General features: G+C 39.0%; 1 protein-coding gene across 1 annotated transcript in view; it reads right to left on the bottom strand.

The window, feature by feature from the left end:
• The window catches only part of LOC150074959 (adhesion G protein-coupled receptor L1-like), a 267,365-nt gene that overhangs the window by 25,489 nt on the left and 217,586 nt on the right, over positions 1-24,290 (bottom strand). The window contains exon 13 of the mRNA XM_090389003.1: positions 7,933-7,999. Within this exon, the coding sequence (XP_090245129.1) occupies positions 7,933-7,999 (67 nt within the window). The remainder of the gene's footprint in view (positions 1-7,932; positions 8,000-24,290) is intronic.

Here is a 24,290-nt window from a genome sequence, read left to right on the forward strand (position 1 = left end):
ATGTGTTTTACGTTGCATTGTGGGTTGCAGAAATATTCGAAATGCATTTGTTAGATGGGAGATATATCTCTGTGAATGAAATCCAATAAAAAGACCACCCAATATACCTAATTGCCATAAATATCTTCCCAAAGGGTAAATTGCATAATTAATGAAAATATGAGAAATTATGCAAATGGCAATCATGACAACTAAACATACATTTTATTGCATTTACGTGTACAAACTGAAATGACAAGTAAACGTAATAGTATTATGTACTGTAAATCAGCAAAATAATATTTTGTTGTTCCTCCTCGAGCTGCAGTTACAGCCTTGCAATGATCTGGCATAGAGTTAATCAACTTCTGGATATACAGTTGCCCAATTTCGTGGTACCACCCCTTACAATGTCTCCTGCAGCTGAATCTTACTAGTTAGCTTCTTCTGAGCAATTTTAGATGACATTATGTACCAGCAATTTTCAAGAGAGTTGAAATCTGCACTGTTGCCGGGCCAGTGCATCATTGTAATGCCAGCATTTCTGAGGTATGACTGCACCTTAATGGAGAAAAACGAGAAGACAAACTCATCATTAAATCTAAATAGCATAAAATTTACCAATTTTGCTGTGTGGCAAAATTGGTAAATGGCTGATAGTGCTGAGTCCTGTTGAAAAATGCAGTTTTGGACAGCTGTGTGGTGATCCCTAATAACAGGTTTCTGCCACTCCTCCAAGATAGCAGTGTAGGTTTCTGCATTCACCGTTCCGTTGCAGTCAGGATGGTATGCCTCCAATTTTCATCTCATATCGCTTCCCATCTGAGCCATGCAGGTTGAATTTCAATTCGTCAGAAAAGATGACAGTGTCCCATTGCTCTTTTGTCCATGAAATATGCGTTTTAGTCCAAGCAAGTCACTTCTTCCTCGTTTGTTGAATCAACAAAGGCTTCTTGGGCTGATAGGCATGCAGACCATATTCCGAAAGCAGTCTTTGGATAGTTCGTGCACTTGTTTCAACACCAGAGGCCATCTCAAAATCCAGTTTTAGATCAGGAGCACTAGCATGCCAATTATGAAGGCATAGCCATTTCAAATATCAATCTTTGGAAGGCATAGTCATTCTCTTATGGCCTGATCCTGGTCTTCTCTTCACAACACTGGTTTCACACTTTAATTTCAGCACCCGGGATACTGTTGACTGGTGGCAGCCTATTTTATCAGTGATAGCACCCATAGAAAGCCCTTCCTGGGACAGAGCAACAGCTACATTTTTTTTTCTTGGTATCAAATGAACATATGGAGCCATGCTTACACCTCCGCAAAACAATATACGAATGAGCGTGTATACCCTTCTAATGGCATATTATAGAAACGGCTAATGCAATACCTTGCAATTACTGTCTGATGAAATAGAAGCATTATCTAATGCAATACCTTTGCTTTGCGACAAACAAAATGACTGTAATCAAACAATATTTTATACGTTTCACTACAAATGTTACTTTTTTAAGGTGATGCAGTTTTTTTGTCTGCCACTGTAGATTGAGCAACCTCTGATTGCAGAACATTAGTTGCAATGTATAAGAAAAACATTTCTCATGAAAATATTTCTCAAACATTTCTTATAAAAATGTCAGAAAATGTGATAGCTACAGATTCTCTCCATTCTTGAATGATGCATTGGATATTTCCATGGTTAATCTAGATTGAGCAACTCTGATTGCAGAATATTAGTTGTAATGCATAATAAATACATTTCTCAACAATGAACAATACGATTATAACATCTGAGTTTCCTAAATTCAATTCAAATCTGAACTGAATACAGGAGCATATGTGCCCCTGAGGAGAAATCTGTACTGTTCCAGTTTTTTGATAGTTTCTAGTGCACAAACCAAAGCAATTCTATCAATACCATTTCAGATTCATGCCGTATCTAATGTGCAAGGTGCAGCTTTTCTAGAGCTCCGTAGCATCCTAGATGGCTGGATACCCCACTGTTTGCCACTCATTTGAAGTGGTTTTAGTTTGCTTAACAATGAAGACTGGAGAAATTTCTAAAGTCCTCTTTAATCAAAGCTGTAGTTAGCACAACATGCAAATCGGCCTGCAAACACATTTTCTTACACATATTACATACATAGACCACTGCTGGAGTTTCATGTCACAGTCACAAAGGAAGCAGATGGAGGATGCCACCAATTCTGCAACTCCCTATCTAACAAGATGGATACACTATTATTTTTTAGGTTTTCCCTTGTGAATTATGGACATATTTCTTCTTGGGATGTTCATGAAACAGCAACGTTTCTCAACAATCTCCTGCTTTGTGCAACTGATGCTATCAGTTACTTTGCATAATCAGATGAAGTCAACAGCAAAGTGCAATTCATTAAAAAAAAATCAAATTTTAGCTTGATTGATAGTAATAAAACTAATAATAAGCCATCTGTAATCATTTGAAATGATAATAGCAAAATATATTAATTCTTTGTTGGGGAGTGGAAGGGGAAATGTGAAAATGTACCATTGAGCATCACTTCTACAAATGACCCACTTGAAGGGGATAAAGAACAGATCAAACCACAGGAGTTTTAGATTTACTGTGGAAGTAATAAAAAAGTGATTAGAAAAGTTAAAGTTTTTAAAAAATCAAATTTTAAATTCTATCTATCTATGTTCGACTTAATACGGCAGATAGCCACCTTGTCGTTCCCATTTTACAAGGTCACCGGATGCAGGCATCTTCAAGCTTTCAAATTTCCCTTTCTCATGGCTGATAATGCACCTTCCTTCCATGTTTTTCTAGGGTATCCTCTCCTTCTCTTCACTTGTGGTACCCACTCATATATAATTTTAGGCCATCTCACTTCATTCATGCGCAGAAGATGTCCAAACCATCTTGACCTCCTATTTTCTATTTGTTCCATAATATCTTCATCTGCGTGCATATTCTTATTTCCTCATTCGTTATCCTCTCTAGCCTAGAAACGTAGGTAGTCCATCTCTAGGGCTCTAAGCTTCTTTTTGTCACCCTCTTTCAGTGTCCACACATCACATCCATAACAAAGTGCCGATTCCAATAAAGACTGTCCAATATGTTTTTTATTTCTATGGGAGATATTGTTGTCCCACCATACCAGAGTTTAGGGCACTAAGAATCTTCCTACTTTTGTGAATTCTTGTGTAAACTTCCTCTTTCCCCAATCCTTTTTTAGTTAATCTACATCCAAGATATTTGAAAAAGTCAACAGGTTTTAGATGTATAGACTGTATAGCTTTCAATTCATCAGGATGTTCAAATGTGCTTAGGTATCTGTCTTTGTAAAATTGATATTGAGGCCCCATTGGTCATATGTAAGATTCAATTTTCTCAACATGTATTCTAAATCATAAGCTTCTTGTGCAATGATAACCTGATCATCGGCAAAATTTATACTCCAAAGATATCTGTCATTAATTGGTATTCCCATTCCATAACAGCTTCTTTTCCATTCTTGTAAAGCACATTTCAAGAAAACATTAAACAATAAAGGTGATAGGCTACATCCTTATCTCAGCCCCTTTGTTGGATAGATTGGGTTGGATAAAGTATTCCCAACTTTAATATATGCCATGTTGTTATCGTACAATTCCCTAATCAGTTCCGCAAGCTCTGGATCAACTGACATATTTTGAAGGGCTTTCCATAATTCCTTTCTTGGAACGGAGTCATAAGCCTTTTCTAAATCTATGAAGGCAAAGAAGGTACCTTTATTCTTTGCTTTTCTTTTCTCCACCAGCTGTTGTAGAACAAACAGATTGTCCACACGAGCGACCTGACCTAAATCCACTTTGCTCTTCACTTATCTTATCCTTCACCTCCTCTCGTAATTTTAATTGAAGCACTTTAGAGTATAGTCTGGACATAATGCAATTAACACTTAAGCCTCTATAGTTCCCCAGACCCAGCTTATTTCCTTTTTTATATATGGTCCTTTCCATTCATTTGGAGTTTTCCTTAGCTGTACACATCTGTTAATCAGCTGTGCTATCAGATCGAAAAAGACTTGGTGGTCCATATTTAATTAGTTCCATCGCTATGTTCCCAGGGCCTGGAGGTTTTTTGTTCTTCATTAATTTTGCACAGTCAAGGACTTGGTGTTTTGTAATTTCTATCTCCCTATTATCTACTGATGGAGGGGTAATTATGCTCTGATACTGTGATCGTCTTTCGTTTAGGAGGTTATTATAATGATTTTCCCAAGTTGGCATATCTATAAAGTTCTTATTCAATCGAGATTCATTTGTTTTCAGTACTCTCAAGCTTCACCAGGCTTCTGATGACTGTGTTGCTCCTAATGAGCTGTCAATTTCTTGGCATCTTTTCTCCTATGCTGCATTCTTGGATTCAGCAAGCAATTTTCCTTTTAACTGCTCAATTGCACCTTTTGTATTCTTCCCTATTTTCCTGATTTTTATTCATTAAACATTTGTTATAGGCTCTTTTCTTTTCTTTCACCAAACTTGCTGCCTCCTCATTCTACCAATACTGTTGCTTATATCTGGAATCAATCAGGCCTAGTGCTTCATTAGCAGCCTTGTGTATGGCGGTTTTAATACTGTTATATAAGATATTCATCTCTTCTGTTTCTCCAATGTGAGATAGGTGGTTCCGGAGTCTTTTCTAGTAAAGATCTTTAATACTGTCATGAGATAGTAGCTCCAGTTTATAAGCAATATTTTCTTGTACTACCCTATTGTCTTTACTGACCATATTAGGTCTCACTTGCCCCTTATTCTGGTGTTTGAATAATATATCTGCAAATAAGCAGGTAATGATTCGGCCAGCAGTTGGCACCTCTCATTACCCTGCAATCTTTTGTTGTCCATACCGACTTCTGGCGAGTAAATATAAAGTCTATAATTGATTTCTGCTGGAGTGATGGTTGCTCCCATGTATATTAACCCTAGGGGCTCACATCTGGTGAGTATGGGCTTGGCACATCCAGGGTCCTGAGCTGGATATCACGATTCTTCTCTTTCTTGGTGTTTCTTGGCGATTCCCTTCTACTTTTGACTCTCTCTATCTCTCTTTCTCTCTCTCTCTCAGGGTAACATGGGAATTTTTTTGGCTGGTGAAGCATAAGCTTCAGGCTTCCTTGCACCATATAGCTAATAATAATATATCTATGGATGTTTTTCTTTTGAAAAAAGGTGTTAAGAATTTTCAGGTGGTACTGTTTACAGAAACCGATGTCTCCCACCATTGTCATTCACCAAAGCGACCCACTACATCATCATTCCTTTTTGATCCAAATCCAACCCATCCATTTAGATCTCCTGTCGAAACTATTTGTTGGTTTTTCTTAACCAAATCCATTTGTTCATAAAGCACATGGTAGAACTTATCCTTTTCAGCATCAGGCGCATCATCTACAGGTGCATATACACCCAACATAACCATTTCCTGGCCATGTATGTTGAAAATAACTTTAATGCATCTTTCATTAATTTGATCATAGCCTTTAACAAATACTTCTAGTCTCTTACCCACTAGAACATCAACACCTGCTTTAAGCTCTTTCTGATTTTTCAACCCCACTCCAGTAATGAGCATATTCTCCAATCTGTTCATTCCCTTTTCCCTTTTTCTTTGTTTTGGTCATGACAAGAATATTAAGGTGCATCTCTTTTGCTTCTGTAACTATCTCTTGTGTCTTGTGTGAGCTTCCACAAATGTTCCATGTACCAATACGAATAGTCCTTTTTCCGTGCTTAAGTCGTTTTCCTTTTAGTCCATCCGGCTTCTTTGTAATAATGGCATTTTTAGTGGTAAAGTGTTTTTCCAAGTGCTGAGGTGCTGACCTGATGCCTCAACCATCAATCTGAGGGACCAGGGATTTTATATTATGGTAGCTTTGCTGATCCAACAGCTCATCCTGCAAGGCAGCAAGTTGGCAATGCTTATAAGGCAGTGTTTCCTTGCCTTGACACAGAGATGTCATTCAGTTCTTGTGGCATTTAAATTGGAATGAACCTGCCACAGTTCATCTCTCCACACTCTGTTATCTTTGCCGCCTTGGTCCCGGACTGCTTATTGGTTATTTGCAGCTAACCCACATACTATGGGCCATTCGCTATCACCAACATTTATCAAAGTTATTACAAATGATATCAAAGTTATTACAAAATCATCCAGCTCACTGCCAGAGTTCAATTCACCTCTGGCATTCCCCTCCTTGAATAACTCCTCATGTGTGAATATAGAGGCAAAATACTCATTTAGTTTGTTAGTTGCCTAAGCAGGATCATCAAAAGTTGAACCATTGATATCCAGTGAAACAATCTGATTCATCGCTTTCCTTCTAGAGTTTACATAAGTAAAGAACTCTTTGCTCTTTTTCTTTGCATACTTTGCCAAAGATTTCTCATAATCTGCCTATGCATGCCTAATCTCTTTTGTGACTTGGTTACAGACCAGCTTACATCTATCATAGGCTTCTGTGTCACCCATTAATTTATATGTATCCCATGCATTTTTCTTCTCTGCCACATGTCTCATTAGTTCATTTGACATCTATTTAGGCCTAAACCTTGAACAATATTTCTTAGTTGGTATGAAAAGCCTAGTAGTTTCCAAGTTAATTCTTTGAATGCTTCCCATTTTGAATTTGCTGTTGGTAGCATCATCAGTTGGTCCCACCATATAGAATTTAAATACTATCTCAGACCCACCTTTATGAAAGCAAAATCCCTTCCCTTTACTCCTGATGGTAGTTACCTCTTTGAGTAAATCCCACTTCAGCACACTGTGATCACTGCCACTTAGTGGTTCTTTATCTGCAGATTCTTAATGCATAAAGAATCACTACTGATAATCAGATCAAGAGTATTACTCCCTCTAGTTGCCTGACGAACATGCTGTTGTAGAAAACAATCATCCAATAAATCCACAAAAGCCTTGCTGGTGTGTGGGTGACCAACCCACAAACTGCACTCAATATCTGGAAAATTAAAATCCCCCATTATAAGACTCTCTGATTTACTGGCTCACACTGTATTTCCCTGTGTTTATTATACTCTTCAGAGTCATTATGCCTATAACACACTCCATATCTCAATTTTGATTTCCCAGTGCTTACGTTACACCAAACTGACTCAACACTCTACTGTCCAGCCATGCCGACTGGATGTACTTCTTAGGATTATGTGTTTCTTAACTAATAGCATAACCCCTCCTCCCTTTCTACCCTGTCTATCCTCCCTGTACACACAGATATAAGGAATCGATTTCTGCATTCCTTATATCTGGTGACACCATGTCTCTGATATCCCAACGATATCTGCCTTTGATGTTTTCACCAACACCTCAAATTCATCAAATTTATTTACCAAACTCCTAGCATTGGCGTACACACAAGTATACATGCTGTTCCTATTCTTAGCTACCCTAACAAACACATGTTAACTTGTACCACAATGAATCCGAGCAGTCTCTGAAATCCCCTGCATCTTGTTTTCCAGGCTGCTGCTCATTCCAATAGAAGCAGTGCAAGAATCACTTTCACCTCTGCCAGCGGCTACAGTGACCCACCTAACACTGCCTCGATAGCATCAGCAAATAATCTTGCACCCTTTTTATTTAAGTATATCCCACCCCTGTAAAAGCAGCCTCTCCTGTTAACAAGCACAGACCAGGCTGAGAAAAATTCTATCCTTTGAGCCTTGCACAATCTTTCCAGGACCGAACTGATCGACAAGGCTCTCATCATATACTCTCTCCTATTGTGTCTGGGCAGAATTGCAAACACTTTCAATTTCAACCCACAACACCAAGTACATACCACTCAGAAGCACAATTTGCAAAGGAGATGAAATGTCTCAGCTAGCCTTGTGTACTTTAAGTAATCTCCAAATAGTCTTTTTTATTTCAACTCTCTATAAAATATGTACATATAGAATACTCACTAAAGCCTTCCTCCAAATCCATCTGGCTTGACAGCAGCAGATATGCTAACAATTAATAATGGTATCCCTAGAAATAAAAAGTAATAGAAATACATTAATGACCAAACAATTTTTTTGGGTTATAAAGCATATATTATTACTTTTTCAAACAGATTCTCTATAATAAAAATTTATTTATGGCGATCTGATGTGGTACAAACATTAAAAAAAAAAAAATCTTTACTGATATTAATATATTTTATTTTATAGACAGCACTGGCTATTTTCCACTAGAAAATGCATAAGGATCACTATGATTGTCAGTGTTTTTTTTTTGTTCTTTGGTGCTCCAAAATCAAACTGTTCACAAATTTTTTAAATCAAACTGATCAAATTGGAATTGATATTTACTAGTCAAATTAATGAAATTTCAGTAAACTCGTCTGGAAACTAAAATCTCTACTTGCACCCTCACAGTGGTGTGACCTCTAGTAGCCCTGGGTATACAAACATAAGTAGGGAATTGAACTGTAGTGTCAACACCACACAGAGGAATGCTAACTCTCAGTGTCACTAGGCAATACTAATTGGCAAATGACTCTCACCATCCCATGAAATACTACCACTTTGCTGATGAAACTATTCATTAATCTCCAGAAATTTATCTGGCAATTGCTTGAATGGAAAAAATGCAGGAATGATGGAAGAAACTGAGCAATTTGTTCCAACATGCACTATGAATGTCTTTCAAAGTTATGATGGGCATAATGATGATATACAATAATAATATTATTAGTAAATTAATAAGAGGAGTTTACCTCAATATAGTACGTGGAACACTTCCGTATGATACCCTCCAGAAATTAAAACGAAAAAATCGACAACTTACCGGTACATTAAAGTAAAATATAAATAATTAAAGTAAAATATAAATAATTAAATAATCAATTTAACACAATTCAAAATCAATTCAAAACAATTAAAATTCAAATTAACGCAATTAAAAGAATCTAACGAAAATATTCAAAACGATTTTCCTTCCTGAAGCTGACAATGCTTTTCGACCGACTGTCGTGATCACAGGAATGAAAATTACCGAATCAGGCTAAACCTGCAACTTAAATAGTGATTATGTGTCTTCGCGCATGCGCGTAAAGGTCCACGCATCGGAGATCAAATATGGCCGCCGAACATTAACAGAATTCTCGTGTAATTTAATTTCAACGGTTTCTGCAATTAATAGTCGCGTATAATTACGTTGAACGTTAAGTATTTTGGCCTCGTTAAATAAAAAAGTATGTTTTTCGTTAATGGCATGAAAGGCTAATTCTGACGCTGCTGAATGAGAAGCACGAACTGAGGCTTCGTGTTGATTTACACGGATATTAAGAGAAAACCGCGTCGAAACCTGATAAGACTAGTCGCAATCACCGCAAGAAATGTTGTATACTAGATCATTAATTTGTGTTGCGAACGCCGAAAGAACCGAGCGATTGTTCAGTATAGTGTGTAACTTCCGTATAGGCCTAGCTATAATTTTAAATTCGGTATCTTTAAAGAATCTGTTAAGCTGTTTGTGCCACTGTTCAACATATGGGACAGAAATAAAGTATTTTTTGATATTACTATTGTTGATTGGTGCAGTATTTTGTATCCTATCCTTAGCTTGTACCCTAATTCGATTTATTGTGTTAATGGGATAACCCCTGTTCAAGAATCTGCTAGTTAATATTTGTATTTCTGAGTCTAAAGCAGAATCCGTCGTTGAATATTTATAGGCATTTAGAAATTGATTAAAGATAATCGATCTTTTGTAGGTGAACGGGTGGTAGCTATTATAATGTAGAAGCATACCGGTGTTTGTGGGTTTTCGATAGATGCTAAATTGTATTTTTTTCGAGTCCCGGGTAAGCGTGAAATTTAGAAAGTTTAATGACTTAGTATCCGTATCTTCCCTTTCCAATGTAAATTTGAGTCTAGAATGAATATTATTAAACGAATGTAAAATGTCTTGGATAGTACTACTATCGGTAATAACTAGAACATCGTCTAAATACCTCCCATAGTATGTGATACGGGGACGAAAAGGTGTCAAATGTATCTGCTCAATCGTTGAGAGATAGATCTCTGACATTAAGCCACTCAGGCTCAAACCCATTGGTAATCCAAAAATTTGTTTGTACACCTTGTCTCGAAAGGTGATGTAGTTAGCCTCAACTAATAGTTTAATTAAGTGAAAAATCTCCTTTATAGGCAGCTTCGTATAATTAATCGGTGTCGAGTTTTTATTTAACATATCCCAAATAATATCTAATGTGTATTCAACGTTTACATTCGTATATAATGAGGTAACATCTAATGAGAATAAATTGTCATTGTCGCCGAGTCTACAGTCTTTAAGATTATTAAATAATGTATCGTAATTCTTAATCCCAAATTGTATAACCTGTCTAAAAGGTTTTATAATGTTATATACATGTGTGGCTAAGGCTGAAAATGCCGAGTTCCTGTAGGAAACAATAGGTCGAATCGGAAATCCAGGCTTGTGTAATTTTACCTGACCAAAAAGTGCAGGAATATTGTATGTTCTGGACTTCAATTCCTTCAACTGAACCATAGTAATGTAGTCATTTTTACGATATGTGGTTAACGTTTTATTGTATTGATTTACCAAATTGGTAAACAGTGTCAGGTCCACTTCACAATAAGTGGAGGTATCAGATACAACTGAATCTAACTTATTAATATAATCATGTTTATCTAGTATTACCACTGTATCTCCTTTATCTGCCCTCTGTATAATAATGTCCTTATTTTCTCGAAGTTCTCGTAAAGCTGAACTGTCATGTGTATTCAATTTAGGAAGTCGCGTTTCTTTTATGTTATTCACTACTTGGTTAACTTGTTGAATAAATACTTCTTTTTGTGGAACACTACGAAGTCCAAATTCAATATCAATTACGCATTGTTTTTTTGGCAGCTTTCGAGGTGGTAAATTATAATTTAATCCTTTGGATAAAAGTGAAATCTGGTCCTGCGATAGTGTACACGAGGAAAGATTTGTAACCTGTTGATATGTCGGTTCATTGGATACTGGGTGAGGGGGTGTTCGTGAACTTGCCGACATATTCTGTGGTAGTGCGTTATGTGTCTGTGGGGGGGTTTCACCCAACTCGTGTGAACTTGGTCGCAAGCTCGCGACAATGTGTTAGAATTCGCATGTTGGGTGAGTTGGGTGACACCCCCCCCACAGACACATAACGCACTACCACAGAATATGTCGGCTAGTTCACGAACACCCCCTCACCCAGTATCCAATGAACCGACATATCAACAGGTTACAAATCTTTCCTCGTGTACACTATCGCAGGACCAGATTTCACTTTTATCCAAAGGATTAAATTATAATTTACCACCTCGAATGGGAATGGGACATGATATTGCCAAGGGGGATGTTTTTATTATGCTTCATGTAAAGAATGTGACTGTTAGGCACCAATTCAGTGTTGTTAGGGGCCTTTATGAAAGCTTAAAGAATAGGGTGGATGCCCTCGAAGATTTAACTTCGGGTCCATCAAGCTCTCAGCTGCCAACATCAAAGCCAGAGCTTGCACTTGATCATCAGACAACACAGTGGCAATCCCCAAGACAGAATCCCACTGGAGCTAGTTGTTGTTGGTGACTATTGTCATGGAAACAGGAAATATATTGTTAGTAACAATATATTGCTCCTATTGGTGGTGTAATAGGATCAGAGTATGTCTGCCAGGAGAAAAAGTGGTTGATGACATGTAGAACAGATATCTTTTAAAGGCAAAAAAAAAAAAAAAAGGTGATATTGTTGTATACGTTACAACTAATGATATTAAGAGAAAGATCTGCACACTTACTTAACAAGTACAAGTTAATGTTGAAAAAAAGTCACGAGTTAGAGTAAAATTTGAAAGTCTCTACAACTCCCCAGACACAACAGGTATATGATGAGTCTTATTAATCAATTCGGCCCTGGAAAGATTGTGCAAGGCTCATGGGTTAGAATTTTTCTCAGCGTGGTCTGTGCTTATTAACAGAAGGGACTGCTTCTACAGGGATGGGATACAATTAAATAGAAAGAGCATAATCATATGTGCTCTTACTATCGAAGCAGTGCTAATTGGATTGAAAAACTGCTAGCTTGGGGGGGATTCAGAGACTAATAGATTAATAATAGCCGCAGGCAGAGGTGAAAGTAATTCTTGCACTGCTTCTATTTGATTGAGCATCAGTCCAGAAAGCAAGGTCTGGGAATTTCATTTACTACTGGGAGTCATCATGGAACAAGTAAATACAAGGGCTGTATTAGGGTAACCAAGAGTAAGAACAGATTAGCATTTTAGCATTAGTAGAGGCATACGATGCAAGAAAGCAAGCTTATACGGCATCGGCCAGAAAAAAAAAACTTTCCCATTTCACCCATCCATTCCCTCCAAAAGTTTGTCTAGTTCTGCCTTGAATTTATTTAAGCTATCCGCTTCTACAACGACAGATGGAAGTTTGTTCCAGAAATCAACCACTCGCTGGCTAAAGGCAAATTTCCACATATCTATTCTACAACTTTCTTATCTCAATTTGAACTATGTCCCCTGAGGCAATTAACTGGGCAAGAGGAAGAATCCCATCAGCATTTAGCTTGCTTAAAACATTCAAGGCCTTATACACCTCAATCTGATCACCTAGCAGACTAGGTGCCTAGTGTCCAGACACTGTAATTTGCATTACTTAAGCCTTTCTTTGTAAGAGCAACCCTTTGTTTCATTCACTAATGTTGTTGCCCTTCTCTGTACTCATTCCAGCAGCTCTACATCCTTCCTAAAATGAGGCCTCCAGACCTGTATACAGTACTCAAGGTGGGGCCTGACCACTGCCTTATACAAGGGGATAATCACCTCCTTATCCCTGCTAGAAAAACTCCTGTGTATCACTGACAAGATACCATGAGCTACTTTTATAAACAATCTTGAGCTACTCTTATAGACTATCTTGAGCTACTCTTGCAGATTATCTACACTGCTCAGAAAACTTCATATCTGACTGCACAATTACCCCCGGATTCTTTTCATTGTTGACCACCCTGACTGTAGTACCACACAGATGATACATTACTTTTGGGTTACTGCTACCTATATGCAGTACTTTATATTTGTCGATGTTAAACTTCAGTTGCCACCTCACAGCCCATCTGCTCAACTTTTCTAGATCCTGTTGCAGAAGTGTACTGTCATTAACAACCCTGTCAACCTACATATCATCTGCAAACTTAGACATTAAGCCTGAAATACCTTCATCAATATCATTAATAAATATGGAAAACACTAATGGTCCCAACACTGAACCCTGGGGGACTCCACTGATAACATTAGTCCATGAAGAGCAGTGTACATTGATTACCACTTTATGTCTTCTTTGCCCCCAAAGTCACACTACCATTATTTGTACAGTAGTCTACCACATGCAACACTATCAGAAGCTTTCCTAAGATCCAAATATATGATATCAAAATTTTTCTTTGCATCCAGTTGCTTTGTGACCACATCATAGTAACCAATCAAATTGGTCAGACAAGACTTCTCCTTAACAAACCCGTGCTGTGTTGGAACTATAATTAAAGTTTTGTCTAGATGATCCTGCAGTGCTTCTTTGACCAGTGTCTCCATTAATTTCCCCAGAACAGAAGTTAAACTAACAGGTCTGTAAATACTTGTGTCACCCTTTGATCCTCCTTTGTGAATTGGGGCCACATTTGCACATCTACTATCAATGGCTACCTCCCGAGTCCAAGGTAGCTCTCATAATTATGGCTAAGGGTTTGCTTATTTCCTTTGCCACCTCCTTTAATATAATTGGATAGATCCTATTCATCCCAGGTGCCTTTTTTATGATTAGCTACAATTTCTCTTCTACTTTGCTTTCAGTTATTACAAAATCATGTAATAACTGAGAGCAAAGTGGAGCAGAAACTGTTGATTTTAAACATAAGAAAGGCATGCAAGTATGCAAAATCATAATTGCATGTACAACAATTCTAGGAGTATAGAAAATAAATTTCATGAATTTGAAGTGCTGGTCTAGACGTCAAATGCAGATATTGTTGGAATTTCAGAGACATGGTGTCACACAAGATACAAGGAATTTTAATTTGGGGAGTACAATGTGTACAGAAAGGATACATAGGAAAGGAAGGGAGTAGGGGTTATGCTGTTAGTTAAGAAACACACAAAATCTAAGGCAGTCCATGTAGTTCATGAGTGGACAGTACAATGGTGAGTCAGTTTGGTGTGATGTAAGCACTGGGAAAGCAAAAATGAGAGTATGAGTGTGTTATAGACCTAATGATTCTGATGAGTACAAAGAACAACTGAAAACAGAGAGATAGAGAGGGCCAGTAAATCAGAATGTCTTATGAGGGATTTTAACTTCTCAGATAGACTGAAACTTGGGATTTTTTCGATTGGTCACTCGCACACTAGCAAGGATTTTGTGGATTTATTGGATGATTGTCTTCTACATCAACATGTTTGAGATGCAACCAGAGCTAGTAATACTCTTGATCTGATTATCATCAGTGATTATTCATGCATTAAGGATCTGGAAATAAATGAACTACTAGGTAGCAGAAATGATCACATGTACAGAAGTGGAATTTACTTAAATGTGTAACTATGATCAGGAGAAAAGTGAAGGGTTTTTGTTTTTGTAAAGGTGCTATGGTAGTCTCAGACAGTTTTTAAATTCTATACTGTGGAACTAACCGATGATGTTACCAACAGCAATTCTAAATGGGAAGCATTCAAAGAATTAGTCTTGGAAGCTACTTGGTTTTTCATGCCAACAAAGAAATACTGTTAGTCCTAAATAGCTGTCTGATGAACTAACGATACTCATGGGAGATAAGAAAAATGCATTGGATGCATATAAATTATCAGGTTCCACAGAAGCCTATGGTAGATATAAACTAGTCTGTAATCAAGTCAAATAGGAGGTTAGGAAAGTGAAGGCAGATTATGAGAAATCTTTGGCAAAGGATGCAAAGAAAACAGCAAAGGCTCCTCCACTTTTGTGGGCGCCTCCGTAGCCAGGTGGGAAGGAGCAGCAGTGCGTAGCACACGCTTCTTGATTAGACCGGGGTTCGAGCCCGTCACCACCAAATACGGAAGATGCGGAAAGCTCAGGGAATGACCACCGCATATCCCCGGAGCAATATGGCCTTGGTTGCTAATGCTCCTAAAAACCAAATAACAAACAAACAAACAAATAACAAACAATCCACTTTTGTGAACTCTAGAATGAAGGGGATGAATCAAACTGACCATTTGATATTAACGGTTGAACTGCTGTTGATTCTCCTCAGGTATCTGACAAACTGAATGAGTATTTTGCATCTACATTCACTCATGTGAAATTCTCTAGGGAAGTAGAGAGAAGTTTATCAAACTTTAACAGGGAACTAAATGATTTCGTAATAACTGATAGCAAAGTGTGGGAGAAATTGTTTAAGTCAAACATAAGAAAGGCACTTGGGGTGGATGTGATTTATCCAGTTAATATAATTATGACTAAAGGAAATAAGCAAACCTTTAGTCATAATTATGAGAGCATCATTGGATTAGGAGAGGTCCCCATGGACTGGATATATGCAAATTATCCCCAATGCACAAAGGGGATTAAAGGGACGAAAAGAGTAATTACAGATCCCTTAGTTTAACTTCTGTGGTTTTATCTTAGATTAATCCATGCACACTATGCAACCACGTGTAATGGTTTAATCTTAGATTAAACCATACACACATCAGGCATCTCTCATATTGTGGAGTTATACTGCATAACTGGATTGTCACTATTGCAACAATGGGTATCTATTCATCCACCAAATAGGGGCCAAAAAGCCTTGAAACGGTTCCATCTGGATGGTAATATTCATCAAGAATAAGCAACAATAGTCTTTTAGCATTAGTAGAGGCACATGATGCAAGAAAAAAAGCTTATACAGCATCAGCCAAAAAAAAAAAAAAAAAAAAAAAAAAAACTTTCCATTTCACTGATCCATTCATTCCAAATGTTTGTAAACTTCTGCCTTGAATTTATTTAAGCAATCAACTTCCAAAACAACAGACGGAAGTTTGTTCCAGCAATCAACTACCTGCTGACTAAAGGCAAACTTCCACACATCTATTATTATTATTATTAGCCATATGGTGCAAGGAAGCCTAAGGCTTATGCTTCACCAGCCAAAAAAAAAAGCTGAATTACCCTGAGAGAGAAAGAGAGAGAGAGAAAAAAACAAGAGTCAGAAGTAGAAAAGAATCACCAAGAAAGAGAAGAATGATGATATCCAGCTCAGGATCCTGGGTGTGCCAAGCCCATACTCACCAGATGTGAGCCCCTGGGGTTATTCTACAAGTGTCTTTCCTTACTTTGAATCTATGCCCTCTTAGGTTTATAACCTGAGGAAGAGGAAGAATCCCATCAGCACTGAGCCTGCTGAATCCATTCAAGGCCTTATACACCTCAATCAGATTGCCTTGCAGAAGCTGCAGAAGTCTCCAGAAGCTGCAATTTTCAGAACTTAAGCCTTTTTTCTTGAGAACACTCCTTTGTTCCCTTCACCAGTGTTGTTGTTGCCCTTCTCTGTACTTGTTCTAGCAACTCTACATCCTTTCTAAAATGAGGCTTCCAGACCTGTATGCAGTACTCAAGGCATGGCCTGACTCAGTCCAACTTCTCGGCCAATCTGTCCAATTTTTCTAGATCCTGTTGCAGTAGCATACTGTCATTACTGTCATTAACAACCCTGCCAACCATTGTATCATCTGCAAACTTGGACATTAAGACTGATATACCTTCATCAATATCATTGATAAATATACAAAACAACAATGGACCCAACACCAAACCCTTCTCCATAGGTTAAGTGTTACTTATTCAATGTAGTGCAATACCATAGCAACTCATTGTGAAGGTATTCTCAATATGAGAGATATTTAAAATGATGCATTAAAACTACCTTGGTAGTAGAAATCCATCATACTCTTAGGCACTTAGCCAAGTAATATCTAAAGTATGAAAGAGGTGGTCAACTGAAGGAAGTTCTAAACCACTGGAATGTAGTTGTGCAGAACAAACATTAAACTACACAACCTTTTGAAATGTACACAGATGACGATAACATCTATGTCAAATATAAATGTTATTTTCAGTACATTGAGTGGATTGCATCTTATCAGTAATTGGTCAAAAGAGCCTGACTGGGTCACTAGTGATCATTGGGTAATTTTGTTCAATTTAGAGGAAAAAGGATTTAAACAACAAAGCTATATATCATGTCAATTGCACAGATTCTCCTTCAGCAGTGCAAACTGGAATCTTTTTATTCTCACTTATGTGCATTAAGTACAAACTCTGTGGTAGATACAATGAGAACAATGAACACTGATGATGTTATTCTGATACAAAGATGGCTAAAGTGAAACATCAGTAATGTTTAGTAGTTATATGTAACTACTAAACATTACTGATGTTTAGTAGTTACATATACACATTTTACATGTTTAGTAGTTATATGTAATACACACCATGATTCATAGTCTTTTCATCATAAACACTTCAGGAACTCAGCCTCATAGACTAGAAATGATTGTTGAAGCATACTGTAAGAAAGCTTAAAAGAAAACTATGAAAGTCTGGGTGCGAGGTTAGCCTGTTCAGCCGTTGCTCCTTAAAGCTCTTCAGACAGAGAAGTTTTTCTTGATTTATTTTCTGCTTTATTAGTTTAAATTGTCATATTAACTTATTTTCTAGAGTAGCTTTATATTCCTAGTTACGATACTTAGTTTAAAGTTTAACTTAGACAGAGATTTTGTAGATATTACTTAGTATCGGTAACGGTATCAAATCCACGTGTCACAAATTGAACGAGAAGTCCTTTTTTTTTTTAACCAAATTTAGTCGATTTATTAACCAATTGTTATATCAAATTATCTTCTATAAGTAGATTATAGACCTAGTCAGGATCCTTAGTTTATTCTAAATTGAGATAGCGAGATTTGGAAGCTAATCAATACTTACGAGTCCGTAGAAATACCGTTCGTGATTTCCCGCCATTTTTACACGATAGCATAAGCTTAGTGTAGTATAGTTCATAATATAATATTGTCAATTAATCAGTAAATCTATTAATCTTGATAAACTTTATTGTCAGTTAAATTGTATTTTTAACTCTATAAATATATATAACGACTTAATCGTAACAAATAATTAATACATAACTATAGTGGTACACGTGATACGGAAGTTGTATAAAGGGAACTCCTAGAAAACACTAGATACCGAAAAAAATATATATATAACATAACTGTTTTGGGATATAACTTAAGCATTTAATTTTTGTTTTGAATTTTATTGAATTAAATTGGAATCATGACTCTGACCAGAGCAGCAAAGCAAAAGGCTCAAGCTAATGGGAGTGCTGTGGTTCAGGGGAGAACTGAGGGGGGCAGTTGCCCTCTGAATCACAGTCTATTAAAATGCACTGTTTGCTTGATGTTTGCGGAGCAATCGGGTACGGGACATGATACTGCCAAGGGGGATGTCTTTGTGTGTGCACGATGTAAGGAGTGCAAGGAAATCAGGCGACAACTCAGCGTTGTTATGGGCCTTTATGAGAGCTTGAAGGACAGGGTGGATGCCCTCGAAGGAAATAAATTGAGGGGCCCATCAAGCTCTCAGCTGCCCACATCAACGCCAGAGCTTGCACTTGGTCATCAGGCAACACAGAAGCAGCCCCCTAGGCAGAATGCGCTGGTCCCACAGGAACTAGTAGTTGTTGGTGACTCTATTGTCAGGGAAACGGGGAACATGCTTTGTAAAAAGGATAGGTGGAATAGGACCAGGGTATGTCTGCCAGGGGCAAAGGTTGATGACGTTGTAGAGCGGATATCATCTTTTAAGGGCACAAAAGGTGATATAGTTGTACACGTTGGCACCAATGATATTAAGAGTAGGAGACCGGCAGAATTACTTAGCAAGTACAGATCACTGTTGGAAAAAAGCCGTGAATTAGGGTTGAACTTGAAAGTGTCTGCAATTCTGCCCAGACACGATAGGAGGGAGTATATGATGAGAGCCTTGTCGATCAATTCGACCCTGGAGGGATTGTGCAAGGCTCAAGGGGTAGAATTTTTTTCAGCCTGGACTGTACTTGTTAACAGGAGAGATTGCTTCTACAGGGATGGGATACACTTAAATAGAAAGGGTGCAAGAATTTTTGCTGATGCTGTCGAGGCAGTGTTAGGTGGGTCGGAAAACTGCTAGTTGGGGGGGATACAAGGACTAATAGATTAACAGTAGCCACTGGCAGAGATGGAAGTGATTCTTGCACTGCTTCTATTGAAATGAGCAGAAGTCTGAAAAACAAGATGCAGGATATTTCAGAGACTGCTGGTAGTCATTGCGGTACAAGTAAACACATGGGTTGTGTTAGGGTAGCTAAGAATAGAAACAGGTGCATGTATACCTGCGTGTACACCAATGCTAGGAGTTTGGTAAATAAATTTGATGAATTTGAGGTATTGCTCAAAACATCAAAGGCAGATATTGTTGGGATATCAGAGACGTGGTGTCACACAGATATAAGTAATGCGGAACTGGAATTTGGGGAATACAATGTGTATAGAAAGGATAGACAGGTTTGTTTGTTTGTTTGTTTTAGGGTTTTATGGCGCATTAGCATCTAAGGCTATAATGCGCCAAGTCAAAAGGTTGTAGAATATAAAACTATAATATTAAAATTATTTGTATATTATTGTAAAATAATATACGACATAAATCGTTCATATAGCATAAAACGATAAAAATATTTTAGATAGAATTATTTAGATTAATAAGTTGTAAAAACTTAAAAATAGCTGACACGTTGTCATTGTCCGATAAAACCTGTCTGAGTGTATAAGGTTCGGACAGATGGCTAAAACATAAACGGCGGTCATTATAAAAGGACGGACATTCAATTAAAATATGACGGACTGTTAAAATGGTGTCACAATTTCTGCACATAGGACGATCGTCTGCCCTCAGCAAATAGCAGTGTGTCAAGTGACAATGTCCTATGCGGAGTCGAGATAGAACAACTTCCTCTTTTCGGTTCCTGCGCAGACTAGACTGCCAATGTTCAATTACAGGCTTAATCTCATATAACTTGTTTGTAATCTGTCCATGCCATGAGTGTTGCCATTGGGATACAAGTTTCTTTCGAATTACCGACCTGTAGTCTGTATAGGGGACTAACAGGCAAGAGTTAAATAGGTTTGCTGATTTGGCTGCAGTGTCTGCCAAATCATTTCCTGAGATCCCAATGTGGCCTGGGATCCAGCAGAAACGAACATCAAATCGAGATTGTACAAGGAAGTGCAGCTTCTGCTGTATCCGAGTGAGGACAGGATGAGGGTTAAACCTCATCGATGATAAAGCCTGCAATGAACTCAGAGAATCGGTATATATAATATATTTTTTGTGGTGGGTGGTTCGTATGCGATCTAAGGCTAGCTCAACCGCATGCAGCTCTGCAGTGAACACACTGCATTCGTTGGAGATCTGCTCAGATACCGTGGCATCTGGGAAAACAGCTGCAGATCCAACAGACATTTCTGACCTCGAGCCATCTGTGTAGATGGGCAAGAAGTCAGCATGTTCGGAGCGATCAGCTAAAAAGAGCTGCAGGTAGACGGTGGACGAAGTATTGTCCTTTCTCCAGATGTTAAGGGAGAAGTTGCAGTTTGGGACACGAGCATGCCAGGGTGGAAAAGGTTGCCCTGGTGATGGGGCAACATTGTCTAACGTGATGTTCAAATCGTTGAGAAGCCTTTGGATACGAATACCGAATGGTTGATTGGCAGTCTGGCGAATGTTATACAGATTTTCCCAACGTGGCTCAAAAACGGATGTCCACGTCGGATGGTCTGGCAGGGATTTCAGTTTCAAAGCATACTGTAGAGACAACTGTTTCCTACGAAGTGATAACGAGGGCTCATTCGCTTCGACATAGAGGCTATGGACAGGAGAAGTTCGAAATGCTCCTGTGGCAATACGGATAGCCTGATGGTGGATGGGATCCAGCCATCGGAGTACGCTGAGTCTAGAGGATGCGTATACCTGGCACCCGTAATCTAACTTAGATCGTACGAGTGCACGATAGAGGCGCAAAAGGGTACACCGGTCAGCGCCCCAGGAATGTGAGGAGATTGCACGTAGGATGTTCAAACCTCTCGTGCACTTCGCACGTAGTTGACGGATGTGTTCCAGAAAGGTCAGCTTTTTATCGAATATAAGCCCCAAAAATCTAGTCTCAGGTACTACTGGGATTGCATTTTGTCCAAGCCTCAGTTCAGGTTCAGGGTGAAGATTGCGCTTTCTGCAAAAATGCATGCAAACAGTCTTTTGTGCAGAGAACCTGAACCCGTTATTCGTTGCCCATGAGTTCAAATGGTCAATGGTACGTTGCAGTTGCCTCTCAATTACCCTCATGTTGCAGGAATGACAGAATACGCTAAAATCGTCAACATAGAGGGCACAGTTTACAGTTGGAGGAAGTTGTTCTGTGACGGAATTCACTTTAATGGCAAAAAGCGTAACACTTAAAACGGATCCTTGAGGTACTCCCTCCTCTTGGATAAAAGAGCGAGAGAGAGTAGATCCTACACGGACTTGGAAAGATCGGTGACATAAAAAGTTTTTAATAAAATTGGGGAGATTACCTCTAAGGCCGATGCTGTAGATGTCTTTTAAAATTCCAAATCTCCAAGTTGTGTCATAAGCTTTTTCCATATCGAAGAACACTGACACCAGGTGTTCTCGTTTTAAAAAGGCATCTCGAATGGAAGTTTCGAGCCTGATTAAGTGGTCCAAAGTTGACCTATTCCTACGGAAGCCGCACTGAAATCTGGAGAGAAACCCATTAGACTCCAAATACCAGATAAGGCGGGCATTGACCATTCTCTCCAGAATTTTGCACAGACAGCTAGTCAGAGCAATAGGACGGTAGTTCGTTGGGATTTTGGGATCCTTTCCTGGTTTAGGAAAGGCTAGCACGATTGCCTTATGCCAGGAATCCGGAAACTGCTCTTCTTTAAATATTCTGTTATATAGAAAAAGCAGTTGGTCCATGGATTTTGCAGACAGATGTTTGATCATATCATAATGGATAAGATCTGGTCCGGCAGCACTTGCCTTGGTAAGAGTTAGAGCTGTTTCTAACTCTTCCGTGGTAAAGGGCCCGTTATAGGGATGAGACCTTCTTGATTTAAAGTTTATTGGCTGTTTTTCACATTTATCTTTCCAGACCAGAAATTCTGAGGAGTAACCAGATGTTGACGAGATGGCAGAAAAGGTCTCCCCAAGTGCATTGGCTATTGCAGTTGGATCTGCAATAACGCATCCATTATACTCCAGGACCGATGAAGGGTGCGATGTATATTTACCCTTCATTTTCCGGATTTTGTCCCATATAGCTTTACTGCTGGTTGACTGGGAAATGGTGGATGTAAAGCGGACCCACGATTCCTTTTGGCTCTGACGACGAATATATCGCGCTTTCGCGCGTGCACGTTTGAAGGCTAAGAGATTGGCTGTGGTAGGATATCGTCGGAATATCCCCCAAGCTTTATTTTGTGCCTTTTTTGCTGCTGTGCATTCAGTACTCCACCAAGGTTTTGGAAATGGTGGAAACCGGTTAGATGTTTTCGGAATTGTAGCTGCAGCTGCATGGACAATTCTTTCTGTGATGTACGCCACTGCATCATTGATAGACTCCCGACTGACTGTACTGATGTTAAAGTCTACCAGGTGTTGAAAGGTGTTCCAGTCAGCCTGATCAATCTTCCATCGCGGTAACCTAAAAGGTGAGCATGGCATCCCTTTAAGTAAGCTGGTTATCACGGGGAAGTGATCACTTCCATAAAGATTCTCCTCTACCTCCCAGTTGATTGAAGGAAGGAGAGAGGGGGAGCATATAGACAGGTCGATAGCAGAGAACGTACGGGTAGGCATGTGGAAAAAGGTGTTACTTCCCACATTTAGGAGGGATAGGTCATTGTCATTGAGCATATGCTCTATGACACGTCCCCTTCTGTTAACATTTGCACTACCCCACAGGGTGTTATGTCCATTAAAATCGCCCAGGAGTAATACAGGAGTAGGCAGCTGCACAATGAGATCATCAAGGTCCGTCTGGGAGATATCAGCCCCTGGTGGTAAATAAACTGAGCAGACTGTTATTAAAAAACCTACCGTAAGGCGAACCGCTACCGCTTCTATGTTGGTGGTGAGCGCAATAGTTTGATATGGGGTATGGTTGCCCAGAATTATAGCAACACCCCCATGAGCAGGTCCATCGTCACTTCTGTCTTTTCGAATGATAGTGGTGTTACGAAGCGAAGCGTTTTCATTTGCCTTCAGGTATGTCTCTTGTAAGCAAAAGCCGACTGGCTCATGCTTTTGCAGAAGGGCCTTGATGTCATCATTGTTTCGCCGGAATCCACGACAGTTCCACTGTAGGAATTTAGCCATTATTTTGGCTTGGTGGGTCCATCAGGCGGCTTCCGAGGTGCTGAGGGCTTACCTTTTTCAGTCCTGGATTTATCCTTCCTGGGGAAGTACGGACGCTGTCCAGTGTCCATTTCCTCCTCAGCAAAGAGCTCCAAGACTGAGTCTTCTTGTACCTCCTTCTGCTCTACATCCATGTTTTCTTGGGTTGTAGGTGGTATTTCACCTTTCTTATTCTTTTCTTTCGTGATTGCTTTTGTTATTTGTGGAGCATTAGGAGGTACTGATATAGGAGTGGCAGCTGATTGGTCCTTTTGTGCAGGTTTTTGGGAGCTTAAGAGATAACGTGCGATAGGGGTAAATGATTCTTTTGGGGGGATGGACATGTCCGTCTGAGTTCCGACGGAACATCTCCCTGCTACCTTCTGGGCGTAGGTAGGTTTTTTGATGTTGAGAGGTTTCACTGCTTTCCTTGCCTCCTGATACGATATGTTTAGCTCTGCCTTCAGCCGTTGAATTTCTTTTTCTTCTTTCCACCTCTGGCATGCTCGTGAATAGGCCGGATGTTCGCCTTCACAATTAATACAGGTGGGTTTTGCGGCTGAACATGATGTTGTTTCGTGGTCCTTTGCGCCACATCGGGCGCATGCAAGGACTCCGCGGCAGGCCATTTGAGAATGTCCATATTTCTGGCATTTAAAACACCGTAAAGGGTTTGGAACATATGGACGCACTGGACAGTTGATGTAGCCAGCTTTAATCTCATCAGGAGGTTTGGGAGAGTTAAAAGTCAGGATAACACTCCTGGT

Source organism: Mastigoproctus giganteus, chromosome 14, assembly GCF_048544385.1.
Source record: "Mastigoproctus giganteus isolate SK-2022 chromosome 14, ASM4854438v1, whole genome shotgun sequence".
NCBI lineage: Eukaryota > Metazoa > Arthropoda > Arachnida > Uropygi > Thelyphonidae > Mastigoproctus > Mastigoproctus giganteus.